We start from the raw sequence: 14,431 nt of genomic DNA, 5'->3' as shown, positions 1-14,431 counted from the left end.
TGGAAACATCTCAGATTCAGATCAGAACAAATAATGCTACTTCCTACACAGAAATCCCAATGTGGGATTGTGCCCTATGCTGCTTCTCCCTAGAAAAATAGCTGAAAAGTAAGCTGTTTGATTAAAGCTGCCAGATCAAAAGCTCTGACAGCCCCGTAACATGGATTCTCTTGTTCATTGCTCCTCAAATTATTGCAAACTTTATCACTGCTGTTCTGTGTTCCTTGGTTTACTTCACAGTCATTGATAAAAATTTTAGATGGCTTAAATCCAGGAATCAATACCTTCAGGATCTTCTTGGAGATATATCTGCCTAATGATGTTTACCTATTTACAATTATATTTCAGACCTGCCAGAATTTGCTAAATTTTAATCTTTTTAATATATGGCATATTATTTTTGCATTACTCTAGATACTTAATCAAAATGCCATGCAGCAACAAGACAGATGTCTTAGAGAAGCCTGCTGCTTCAGCTCTCTTGCTTTTATCAACAAAATTTCAGTCAAATTAAAATCAATAATTTGTTTCTAATAGAAAACAATGATCTCAACCATTTCTTTGCTGCATTTTTTTTCCAGTAAATAGTGAGTTTATGTATTTTTTATTAATGTCAATGAGAGATAAAGGTGTTGAGCCACTTTAATGATCAGTCCACTGGGAAATGTGCCTGTCTGTCTATCCAAATAAACTGTTTCTTTATCTAAACATAAGCACTGAGTGAAAATGCTCAGAAATAAAAGCTATATATTTTACTTGAAAGATTTGAGGAGTTACTGATTAATATTTGCTAAAAGTTCTGTAATAATAAAATTGTTTTCCAAATAGTCTAAATTCTCATTAGTCTCTTCGACATGTAAATCTCCTATTCCCTCAGGAGACTGTGTGGTACAGGAAATGCATCCTTGCTAGAAACTCTATCTTTTACGATTAATTGGAGACATCAAGGTAGTTTTTAGACAGGGAATTGTTTGCAGATTTTCTGGAAAGAGTGGTGAAATAGAAGAGTATAAGCTCCACTGGTACATGATATGCATTGTGGATATCTAACTAACTTACCAGATATAATTGGCTTCCAAAGTCATTGATTTAAAATGCATCACAAATACATTTAGCAACAGATTGCTACCCCATTCAGTAATGGACACTCTGAGAAGGTGCCAGAGAATATGACCTAGAAACGTCTCCAATGATAAGCCTCTTCTAGAGCTGGAAAAACTAAAAAGGCTTATTCATGTCTTGGATCGTTATTCTTTTTCTGGTTGCTGGTTTCCTGATATACTACATGAATGGAGGAGATGGAGGAAAAAGTTCAGAAAGGAGCTTTGACTGGGTCATTTTGGATCTCCTTTTCACAGACAGTCCCAATGCACAAAAGCCTGCACAAGGTAGAGAGACTCTCCTGGATGTGCAGCGCTATGAAGGGTAAAAGCCATCTAACTAGCTTTAGTTCTGTTGAGCTTTTTCTTGCAATTCAGTGTCACCATCCATAATCCATCATTTTCCCCTAGCATAATGGATGCAGTCCAACCTGCTGTTTAACCGCTTCACTTCATAGATACCTTGAGAGATGTTCAGGACTGGGATGAAAGATTTATTAACTGGTGAGCTACTGAGAAAGAGCACAATATAAGAAAGTTACAGTCTCCTGCAGCAACCATTTGCCCTGTCAGGCTGGCTGTCTCCAGGTAAACATAAATGATTCTACAAGTCATGATCCTGCAAGCTGCTTACAAATATATGTTAAGGTGCAGTAAATATGGGCTGTGTCCAAATATAGTGTAAAGCAGGTAATTCAAAAAGCCAGTGCCAGAAACAGCAGAGAGCACTTTAATTCAGACCTCAAAACTATGATATACCAACACAGCTACATGACTTGCAGTGAACTGTTAGAGAGTCTCCCTAGTGACTCTCCGAGAAATTTCCCTCTTCTCCCCAAAGTGATAAAGAAATCTTGTTTAATTGTTTAAATGGAATATTGTGATTCATGAATAAAATAGCAGCTACATCTGAAGGCTGGAAGGGAAAACAAATAATGCAAGAGCAGTCTGCTGCTATACCTGAGTGCCCCCAACAGGTCACAGAACAGATGAAGCCTATCACATCCTAGTGGCAGGAACAGAAGCTGCAAAGTAATGTATAGCTATGCTTCTCTACTATATCATCTGCTCTGACAACTTTGCAGAATGGATTGGCCAGTTTCTTGGTATTTTGACAGGGGAATGTTCAATTTTAACAGATCTCTTCTATCAGCTACTACTGTAGCTAGTTGCACTGCTCACTTTTTCTTTACAAATGTCGTGGGTGTTCATATCCCTGAAATCAGAGAAAGCCTGAGCAAAGATACTTTCCTTATGAGCTGGGGAAAGCTTTTGCAAAGAGTACTCTGTTTAGAAAATCAGCAGGTGCACATTCCCATTCTCTTCAAGAGAGCTTGTGCTCTCTCTTCCTATGAGATGTAACTTCAGAAGACATGAGAATCTAAGTATGAAAGGAGAACAGTATGAACAGAAATAATATAATATTAATTTGGATTTTATAACAATTGTGCAATACATGTTTGTGGCAATTATATATATATATATTTGCTTGCAATATTTACTAGAGTTGTGTTGTTTGTTTTTTTAAATATCTGCTACAGAACATTAGTATTTTTTGCCTTTTTGCATGTCTCCTAACAAATCTTCTTCCTGAAGTAACTGACATCCATGTGAGTTCCTCAGCTTTGTTGCTTCTGGATTACCAGAACTTTATACTCTTTGTGTTCTTGTCACAGACAGAGCATTTCTACTTTCTTACTCTTTTTCTCCAGGTTGCCTGTGCACTAGAGTAGTAAGAGAAATAAAAAAATGAGGGAGAAAGAAGGGAGAAAATTACCTGTGATAAGATCAGTTTTTTTGTTGTCTTCTCAAAATCAAACAAAAATGTCATTTTGCATAGGAACCAAATTTCCATTGTTTATTTCTCTATAAAATCTACCAATGAAAAACATGCTAAAAAAAATAAATAAATACACAGAAATTCTCTTCCTCCCAGCTTTTATTGAATGCAGAGGGAATACTTGAACTCCAGTGCTGAGGGTCTCAGGCAGGTGTAACAAGTGAGAATTCTTATATCCCTTAGGTGAACTTGACCTGCTTTCATGGGATATGCATACACTGACTCTTACAGCCTGAGAAGTGCAATTCCTTCGAGACATTCTCTACCTCAGTGAATCTCAGTTGTGCAATTTACAAAAGCATATGTTATGAGACTTGAGGTTTGCCGTTCGTAGGGAACAAAGGAATGCTCACAAGGGTCTGGAGGAACTGAATGTTGGTTTCCAGCATTCGATCTATTCACAGCGATTCCATAAATACCTGCTGGGAGATAATAAAACTTTCAGTAGTTTGTTAATATGCTGTCAAACCATACGATGTGCTTAGTCAGCTGTCTTCCCTGTATCATATTGCCTCTTGTGTATTCAGTTTGACTTCCAATACATGCTTCTCCAATGTTATCCTTTCACAGTATTTTTTGTTCATTATTATTTTCATACTCCACACCTTGTGCTTTCTACCATTTTGTGCACTACAGTCTTTGAGAAATTCATTTCCCTTTGCTCTGTCCTATTTTCCTTTTGTATATAAACTGTGTTGCATTAGTCTAGTTGTGGGCTCCTTACCTGAAGTATTTTCTTGAGACACCCTTATGTACTTTCCCAAAGTCATTCAAAGTGCAGCCCTGTGTAAGGTGGCTCTCTTTCTGTTATCTTCTGTGGTGCTTAGTGACCCTAAGGGAGTAAAAACCTGATGCTTTGAACTTGATCTTTCCATTCTATCCAGGCAGCGCAGTCCCAGTAACTTAAGAAAAATAAACTAAAGGTAGTCCAGTGAACCACATAATGGTGGACAACCATCACAGTCAATCTCTTTTCAATCTATTTTTTAAGTCATTGATATGCTGCCTCTTTTATAAGTGCTTTTGCTATTCCAATGTGTGGTAAGGGTTTTATACATTAAGTTACATAATTGCATTATGTAACTAATTTTATTTTATTTTTGTATGTGTATAATACATATAAATAAAGTGCTTAGTCTACATTATGGACTAATAGGCTCCACAATCTAATTTTAAAACACACAGATGGCTATTTGATTTATATGAACAGTAAAAAGAATTTGACTCCAGAAAGTAGATTTTCTTTCCTCTGAGACCATTGCATGCAAATTAAAAATAAAATAAAATAAAATAAAATAAAATAAAATAAAATAAAATAAAATAAAATAAAATAAAATGGTAATTAAATTATCTTGTAGAGATTAGAAATTCTGGCTTCATATCTACCTGTTTAGCTTTTGTCCACAGTTCCCTGTGAGGCTGCTACTGAGAAGATCCTTTTAGGCTTAGGGGGAAAAAAAATAAAAGTAAAAAGAGGAAAATATTGAAAAACTATGAAAAACTAACAATTTTAAAAGCGACATTAAACTACACAGCACAAGGCATATTAAAGCATAACTTGCAAGTTACATAATATTAGCAAGAAAGCACTGTATTCACAAAGTACATTTCCCAAGGGTTTTGTGCATCCAGGTGCATTTCAGGTTTGTCTTAGTATCTAAATCTCAGAGAACATTAAAGTAGAGCAATGTATAGTTGACCCTGTTTCATTCTTCTGCCAGCCCAGTGATTTCAATTATATTATCACTGATCTACAATATTAAGTGATTGAATTTCCTCTGGTTGAAAACCTGCGACTATTCAACCTCTCCGGGGACATCATCCCTATCTGCAAAGTGGGGAGCAGGGAATAAGTGGTAACTGTTACACAAATTTCTGTGTCCATGTCATAGTGTAATTTATAATCATTTATAAAAATCATTTCTAAAGGCCCTGACAGCTCTTTTTGAGCAAAACTTGCATGAAAGACCTTAATGGTGTGGTTAAAATACCAGAAGTGGAGCTGGGAATTTTTTCTACTCATTTTTTTTTTTCAATGGAAAGCATTGATTTGGGTTGTCTGGAATAATTAGCAAACCAAGGGGAACGTGGCAGAATGCTGTTTTCACATACTACTACTACTACTACTACTAATAATAATAATAATAATAAATCATTTATGAGTATCTTGTTTCTGTACCTTTATCTATCTTAGTACTAATTGTTTGGAGTAAATCATATTTTAGAGTTTGTTTGTTTGTTTGTTTGTTTGTTTGTTTTCCAAATACATATTGAAATACATGATTCTATGGTGAATCTGGCAATTATATACCTAGCTAAATTTCTAAGGCATATTTCTAATGCCTTGCATGCTTTGCTCAAAAGCTGATTTCTAGCAGCAGTAAATGACTAGTGATTTCTGTGTAATGCTATGCCTCTCATTACCATAGTATTTGATGTCCTCATGACTATTAATGGATTTTGCCTCTCAACACTACAGTGAAATCAGCAAGTATCACTCTACCTCCTGACAAATGGGGAACCGATGAGTAGCATAGATTAAGTGACTTACGTGAAAACCACAGGCAGGCTGTGCTGCTGACAGGAATTAAAATCAGGTGCTATGAATGCCATTGCAGTCAAATTTTCGATATATTACATTTTTCAGAAGTTTTTCCTAAAAATAATTACAATATTTTTCTTACTTCTAGCATGCAGAACACTTTTCACTTGATGAGTGCATCACTAAATAGGGTGCACACTGCTAATAATTAATAGATATTGTGAAGTATTTTGAATGAACAGGAGAGTTAATCTTCCAGTGACAGCTCTGTAAGTGTTAGATATCTAGTTTAAGTTAGTATTCTGAGCTTAGCAGATAAAACATTTTCTTGGGGTGATTCATTCCACCTATTGTAGACATCACATTTAAGTCAGGATAACTTCCCTTACTGGAATAACTGTCTCTTCACATTCAGTATATTTGGAGCCCATGTGATTTGCTTAAGTTAAATGTTTAATTTTTGAAGAAAGAATGTTGTGTAGGTAATTTGCAGTCTGAGTTATTTGGGTACTTAATCCTTGGATTCAAAAATATCTTGGCCTGGTGACTTAGGATCAGAATTATTGGTTCTGAAGCACCTATTATGGGAGTTACCTAATGCCAGGTGTCAGTATCTAGCAAATTGTCTGATCTCTATTGTTAATACAATAGGGCACTCTAAGGCTCAGTTCTTCTCATAGTAAGGTATATCTCTAAAAGAGAAGAGACGAATTGGATCTCGTCTCTCTCTGTTGAATGAGTCTAAGCAACTCATACAACCATACGTATCATCGCTGTAGAAACTGAAATTAAATAAAGTGAATACTACTTTAAATCTCCAGACAAGTGATGAAAAACATAATCACGTACTCCAAAATTATTTATGTGCTTTTGCAAACTGACTTCTTTTTAAGCATATTGATTGAGTCAGGACTGTGTGATATGTATGGCTGTGTTATATCAAGGGGAAATTCCTCTGATATATATAATCTCACTATATTAAAGTTGTTAATTAATAATTCATTAATAGTGTTCTGGTCCTTTCCAAACCTTTTCTAAGCGCTTATTAATGTAAAGTGAGACATTTTATTTAAGATCACAGAATACAGCATATAACTCAGCAAATTATGTATGATAGAACATGTATATATTCTGCTAGTACATGTTTTAGTCAGTTGCTGAATTTAACTGAGCTACTTTACAAGAACGAGGGAAAAGGAAAATGGCTTCTTATGACAGATCACTGGAACAGGTTGCCCAACGAGGCTGTGGATGCCCCCTGCCTGGAAATGTTCAAGACCAGGCTGGATGGGGCTTTGAGCAACCTGGTCTAGAGGGAGATGTCCCTACATATAGCAGGGGGGCTGGAACTGGATCATCTCAAAGGTCCCTTCCAACCCAAACCATTCTATGACTCCATGATCTTGTAAATATGTATGAGCTTTGAAAGCAGGAAACTGGCTGATTGCTAGATATCAAGATGTGCAAATGCACTTTGTGTGGTCTTTCCAGCCACTGTATTGATCCACTCGTTTGGCTTTCATTGTGTGAAAGTCAAAGATAAGAGTGCTATAATTATGCATTAATTCTGTGCTGAACTCCTATAAAATATCAAACTTTTGGGGCAGAATACAACTGCTTTGTCCATCTTGCCAAGAGGACCATTTTCTACCTGCAGCATAAGAAGACAGATTGATTCCCATCTTACCTATCTTGTGCTTCTGTGAATCAAAAGAAAGGGAGAGGTGACCAGAGTAGTCTCTTCATGACCTCTATTTTAAGTTAGAAACTAGAAAGAATATCTTCTTTTTTTTCAGCTGAGAATTTATAATGGGAATGCTGACAGAATCACAACCAGGTTTTTGTTTTTTATCCAAGAAAAAGGGAACAAGTGGATTTTCATGAGCAGTTACAAGAGAAAAATTTATGAAGCACTAAATACTGTTGTGAGCACTGTAACATAAAGTTTGTTTTTTTCCTTTAGCTCACCATAAAGTCATTCTGCTCTAAAAGAAAATTCATGCTACTCCCTTTTTCTTTGGCCTTTTAGATTTTTCTGTTTTCATGGGGCTTTTTAAACCAAATTCTCTCATTTATTTTACTCTACAGTAGACCAGATTTATAGGTGAATCTGTAGCTTGGTTTTCAGTGCTTTTATAGCCACCAGGGTGGAACTGCGCCAGCGCAGAGCCCTCGAGTGGATGTGATTTACATGTTCACAGCATGATTTGGACTTGTTCAGTTTATCTCAGTTTGCAAACACGATAAGTTAGACCAGGGAAAGTTATTGCTATGTCATCAGTCATCTTAGAGTGGGCGTTTTTTGTCTCAGAGGATAGAATGTGTGTGTTATTCAATATTCGTGTATGTCAGTGTGTCCACTGGAGACATTTCCAAAGCCCTCCAAGTTATTGGTATGGGACTAGATGAAAACTGCAGAGACCAAGAGAATTTCCTGGAGGATCCTGGAAGTAAAACCACCTGAATCTAATATTAAATTGAGTGGGTCTGAGACAACTATTTTATCAATCAATATCGTGAAATGTATTTTGAAATGGAAATTGACTGTCCAATTTTTGCAGCCCCTTGGCTCAAAAGCATTATACTGGGTCTTTCTGTGGATTCTTTCCAATGACTACACAAGATTTATCAGTATTTGTTGTTGAACTATATTTGTGATATTTACAATAATTTTGGTAGATAAATGTAAGAGTTTTCCCCATTATCTGCAGGAACAGTCTGCTAGTTTCTTCATTTTAGTGTCACACACTGTTCTCTAGTTGTTTAAAAGATAACCGAGTGATGCACGCAAAGTGAGTTGGAGCAAAATGGGCCCTGGGCAGTCTGATCTAGTGAGTGTAAACCCTGCCTATGGCAGAGGAGTTGAAATGGGTGATCTTTGATGTACCTGCCAATCTAAGCTATTCCATTACTCTATGGTTCTATGAAAATGACACCTCATTTAGTGATCTACACAGTTTGAAGCATTTATCAAATAAGCTGAACTTAGCACGCAAGCCACTAAGGCAGATGACTCTATATATGGGATAGATTCAAGCTCTAAGCTTGTGGGGTTGTTTTTTTTTCTTTGCATGCAGTCAGAAGTTTAACACCTGTCTTTTGTGTTACAGTATAACCGCTACCAGCGCTATGGTGCAGAGGAGTGCGTGCTGCAGATGGGAGGCCTGCTGTGTCCAACTCCCAGCTGTGGCGCAGGTCTGCTACCTGAACCAGGAGTGAGGAAAGTTGTATGTGAACCAGGCAATGGAATAGGCTGTGGGGTAAGTACATATATTTTTCTATCAGCTCTATGGAAGACAAATGCTTTTCTAGAATGTTAGAAAAAGTGGAAAAAGGAGACTTTATTCCATTGGTGACTCTGAATCGCCCTTTATAAGAGAATGGGATGCTATATCTCTATAAATTATTGAAATACAGTAACATGGCTTAGGAATGACTACTTCATCGTGCAGGCTGTTTCCATTCCAGAATGCTTTGTTTTTATTGGTTTTAGAAGCTGTTGAATAGCTAGAGTGAAAAACTGAGTTGTACAAATGACAGTCCAAATGCACTTTGTTTTTTTCTCCTTGCACTCAGCAAAAATAAGCCAAATCTTGACTAAATAATTTGTTATTATATTAACGCCACCTTTCTTCATTCATAAATGAGAAAAAGAAGACAAAAAGAATAACCAGTTGATACTTCAGTAGCATTTATAATTTGTTTTAAGATATACGATGAAAAGAAACACAATTTCAAGTAGAGACTATGCTCAATTAATGGTGAAATTTTGGAAAACAGAAGCCAATGACACTTGGAAATGTTTTTGCTAATCGGTCAAATCATACAGGTCAGTTATTTTTTGCAGTAGAAATAACAGATCTTTTCAAGAATCAGTCTGCAGGGAAAACAGAAATATGCAGAGAGAAATCTGTTACATGTTATGTCAGTGTGACTGATGTTTTGCTAAGTGACTGTTTCTATGCTCATGTTACTGAATTCCACACAGGATGAGAGAAAATATCTGTATTTATAAAATATTATCATGCTCCTGCTGTTGTCTTTCTTGTGGAAAATGCACTTCTTATTGTAGCTTTGATGTTCCTCAAACTGATAGCATGGAAGAATAATTGTTTGCCGAACTAGGAGGTTGCAGTAACTTGTCTCCTCTGAGTAGGTTAGCATCTGTCGACCTTGGTAAAGCTTTCTATCTGTCCATGCAGTGGTGCATGTAAAAAAGAGTGCTCCCCAGCCTCACTGGGCAGACAGAGGGCAATAAAATAAAGCAGAAGGTGGGAGAGTAATAAGAAACAAGACTGAGTAAATGAAAAGAAATGCTTCTAGATTAACCATTAGGGATTGTTTAAGAAAGATAAAATCACAAGTAATTTTTCCTCTACTTTCTGCCTTGAAGTGATGAAAATCAAGTTGTGTTTTGCAGCTTCATTCATCATCATTTTGAATCTGCAAATGCCCTGTAAATAAATTTCACAAAGCATAAGGGATTGGTGTATTGCTTAGCTTAGCAGATTGTTCTGTTTCCTTCAGTGGAATCTGTGTTGTGTTTGCCAGTGACCAGGTCTACAGTCTGGAGTTTAACCTCACCCATTGTTTGGATTACATAATGCCTTTAACATTGTGAGTTACATTTCTCTGGGTCTGAAATGAGAAAAAGCCTGGTCTGTAAGCCAACTGTTACTGATATTAAGGCCCTTCCTCAGAATGTGTAATGGAATGTGGTGAAAAAAGGATTTGACAAATAATAACCTCAAAGAAGATTTGTGGCAGAATATTGCCTGTTGCAAGAGTCCAAGCACTATATATATGATGTCCTGCTTAGTGCAACTCACTTGTGTCTGCATGCAGTCCAACCAGAACTTGTGCACAGATAAGGCTTTTTATTTTTTTTCTTCTCCTTTTTTCTTGTTTCTTTTCTTTCCCCCCTGCTGTGGAGAAAAAAAAGGGAAAAACAAGCCTCATGTTCTTTACCATATCTAATGCACGGAGTTGTGGTGGACAGGAACTGTTCTTAGGATTACAAGTGACTAATTCTACTTCATGAGAAAGATGAAGGGGATTGCTACTTCTCTCAGGTGTTTCTGAGCTTACTCAGGGTGACAGAGTCTCACTCACTGCCTTCCCAGAGGCTACAAGCCCGGAGCTGGGAATGGCAGCACACAGACAAAAGCAGGGAGGAAAAGGAATGCCACAGCATCAGAAGGCAATGGCTAAGTCAGCTGCTGGAGAACCTCATTGAGCTGGCAGAAGGTAAGGACTTGCCTACAAGGACAGCAAGACATTTAGGAAAGCTGTTTATTTTTACTCCATCTTCTGGAGTCACTTTGGGTGTTTTATATTTAGAAAGTTAAAACTGTGGTGATACTTTTTTCCAGACAAAACCTGGTCATTTTAATGTGAAAGCCTTCCAGTCTTTGTGGAATAAGTGTCAGAGAAGTCCAGGCTCATACAGTTCAGTTCTCTGGGTTCTTTAACAAGCAAACATAGAGCTTTACAGGCTCAAAGAAGAAATAGCCTTTTTGTTCATCCAAATAAATTCAACAAAAGATGTCTTGCAATATTTACCTGTGCAGCTTAGGTTAGAGACAAGTTCTTTGTTGAAGCAGCTAAGCAAAGAAACAAGGCAACATGAATCTGGAGATCCTCTGTGAGTACGTGTGTCATCCTGTAAGCAACACTTCAGATGCATAGAGTCTCTTTTGGGGTATCTAAATTTCCGTCTATTGGTAAAGTTCAAATAAGTGATGACATAGACTTAGCAGAAGAAAATAGATCTAACACATGTCATTACTCATTCACCCAAAAGCCACCTTAGATAAATATGTGCCTGCTACACAGAATAAATGGATTGCTTGGGTCTGAATTGCCGTACAGGGAACTGTCAAGCAGTTAAGGATTTTAATTAACAGATGAGATTGATTGAGGGAGGGAGAGAGGGAGGAGAACTTTTGAAGATAAAGTTGAGACAGTAAATGAGAGATTTTTCAGAAGCCATTTTAGAAGAAACCAAATAGAGAATTAGTTGGTCAAAGGGGATTGAGGTAAAATAACTATTCCATTAATCAGAAAAGAAACTGTGTGAAGTAGTCCCAAATAGGCAAGGATGTGACCAATCCTGTAAAAGAATGAAAAAGGTGAACAGGTACCTGAGCCGGGCTAGGATGCAGAATTTTTGCCTTTCTCAATTTTTCTGTGCCATGTAAAATGAGGAACTAGAATCTCTTTTTGCAAAATAATCGCTATCAATGTCCATGGAGAGCAAAATACATCTTCAAGAGAGCACTCATAATTTGTTAAAGGCCATCTATGAAAATTAGATATGGTAGATTTTTCTTTGTTTCAGGAAATTTGGAAACGCCAATATAAAAACAGTCTGGAAAATATTTAGATAGAACTGTGCCAAGAAAATAAGCATCCTTATATTTAGCCTTTACAGTGAGTTGGTGATATGTATTCAGGCTTTCAAGCAAATAAATTGGACACAGAGAGACTGATTTTGTCTTACAAAGTAGCATGCTGAAATATTTTTAATGATCATGAGCAGTTGTCAGCCACATCCATGTTGTGGTACCACAGGCTGACTGACTCTTGCCAAATTTTTTACATTTTTTATTATTAGCCATAAGTGTATTAATTGATTTATCAGACTGTCATCATTTTACGCTGTTTTTTTGCCTTCATTTCTATGTATCAGACCTATGTTACTAACTTTTATTGCAGAGATATAAAAGTGTGACATATTTAATACAAGAAAACAGCAACAAAACATAGAAGAAAGTTCATATTGTACCAGCTGGCTTTAGTACAGGAAAAGCTGTAGTAATCAAGACATACAAGAGCTCTATAAATAAAACATTTTTGTCTGGTTTTATTTTATATAGTGATATTATCTCCTACCTAGTAAACAAACAAACAAACAAACAAACAAAAAACAGCAAACCAGGAGCTAAAAGTAGGTTAGAGTGGAACTTCAAGGAGGACTTTACAACTTGCTTATTAAAAAGTATGCTTTGAGATACATACATGTATAGATCATCTGTCCTAGGAAACTTTCACTACTTTCACTACTTACTTAACACCATCTTTCAGTGGGATGGTAACTGAATAATGTGTGATTGCATCCCAACTCCTTTTTCACAATAACATAAGCATTTTGTAGCATGCAGTATCAGTTAACTGACTCAAGCAGAGACTTCTGCTATCATTACAAGCTGGAAGATGTGAAGATAGATAGAGCTCAACCCTGCTGAAAAGGACTTGGAGGTACTGGTGGATGGAAAGCTGGACATGAGTCAGCAATGTGCCCTGGCAATGCAGAAAGCCAAACGTATCCTGGGCTGCATCTAAAGAAGAATGGTCAGCAGGTTGAGGGAGGTGTTTGTGCCCCTCTGCACTGCAGCCTTTCAAAACCTAAGGGAGGGCTTTAAGAAAGAAAACGTCAGACTCTTTATCAGGGCCTGTTGTGATAGGACAAGGGGAAATGGTTTCAAACACAAAGAGAGGACATTTAGGTTGGACATAAAGAAGTTTTTTGCAATAACGGTTTGAGGCACTGAAACAGGTTGCCCAGAGAAGTGGTGGATGCCCTCGTCCTTGGAGACACTCAAGTTCAGGCTGGACTGGGCCCTGGGCAACCTGATGGAGCTATAGATGTCCCTGTTCATTGCAGGGGGGTTGGACTAGATGACTTTTAAAGATCCCTTCCAACTCAAACAATTCCATGATTCTGTGATTCCTTTGGAATGTGAGAACTGAGATTGTGGAGATAGAGCCTCTGACAATCCCCTTGAGTTTATTCATTCCTAGATAGCAGTGTATATAAGCAAGAATAATAATGTAATTTCAGTTCCTCTGTGTTTTGTTAATCCCTTGCTCGGGGATCTGACTGCCAACATTATAGCCAAGTGACATAGTTCATGGATGTCCTGAGACCACTCCAAATTATGCTAAGAGCAAGCTATCATCGCTGATTTTTGTGGCCCTTCATTTGACTACCCTTAGCTGAAGCTCCAGTCTATAAGTGAGAAAATAACTGTAGTGGATACCACTGTACAGTGAGAATGGAAGTTTTATAACCTTTCAAAGGCTTAATTGGGGTTACTTCACCTCCTTTATACCATACTTACTACACAATTTATACTATATGTGTACAGACAGTGCCATTGAAAAATACCAAGATTTCACACACACACACACACACACACACAAAAAGAATTTTGTTCCAGAATGGGTGAAATTTTAAGGCTACAGACTGCAAAAGTTCTCTGAAAAATAAATAGATGTAGATACCATGTCTTCCTAATACATAGAGTTCCTAGGCCATTTTACCAATAGAACAAAATCTCAAAGGTCTTTTCCAACCTGGGTAATTCTATGATTCTATGATTCTAAAGGCAATTTCACTTTCCCAGCTATTTTTTGCTGTTGATTTTTTCTTGTAGTTTTCTTTCATAGCTAAGGAAGTATATGTTAATGCAATCAATTGCAGTGTATTTGTGGAATTAATGATTGTCTGTCCTTTCAGAAAGCTTAATAAAATAGAAGAAACTCTAAAGTAGTTACAGGAGAAGTGCAGTACACATTCCTATTGTTTGCAAAGGTTTTTTTATTATGGTTCATTGTCTATTGTTCATGCATTTCTTAGCATACATGCTTAGTCGTCAGTGATATCTACATTAAGCGTAATAATATTTATATGGGCAGACACTATGTAATTGGGAAAAATACTTTGTTCTGATGAGACAAATCTGAATTATAAAAACTCCAAGCAAAAAGTTCTCATTCATTAAATTTTGATAATCCAAATGAGGATTTTGTTAGTTTGGGGTGTTTTGTCTCTTCTAGGCAGTACTGTTTACCTTAGGAGTTTATATCTTGATTGGAGTAATGTGTGAAAGTGCTTAAACTCTGAGACATGAACTAACTTGGAAATATTGTTTCAGAGCTATTTCA

The 14,431-nt window shown here is 36.8% G+C and overlaps 1 protein-coding gene across 1 annotated transcript in view; it reads left to right on the top strand.

Annotated features, from left to right (window-relative positions):
- The window catches only part of PRKN (parkin RBR E3 ubiquitin protein ligase), a 632,920-nt gene that overhangs the window by 512,889 nt on the left and 105,600 nt on the right, over window positions 1-14,431 (top strand). The window contains exon 9 of the mRNA XM_072332498.1: window positions 8,593-8,742. Coding sequence (XP_072188599.1) covers window positions 8,593-8,742 — 150 coding nt within the window. The remainder of the gene's footprint in view (window positions 1-8,592; window positions 8,743-14,431) is intronic.

The sequence above is a fragment of the Excalfactoria chinensis genome, chromosome 3, assembly GCF_039878825.1.
Source record: "Excalfactoria chinensis isolate bCotChi1 chromosome 3, bCotChi1.hap2, whole genome shotgun sequence".
Taxonomy (NCBI): Eukaryota; Metazoa; Chordata; class Aves; order Galliformes; family Phasianidae; genus Excalfactoria; species Excalfactoria chinensis.
Note: the sequence above shows the minus strand (reverse complement) of the source record. Positions and strands in the feature narration are given on the sequence as shown.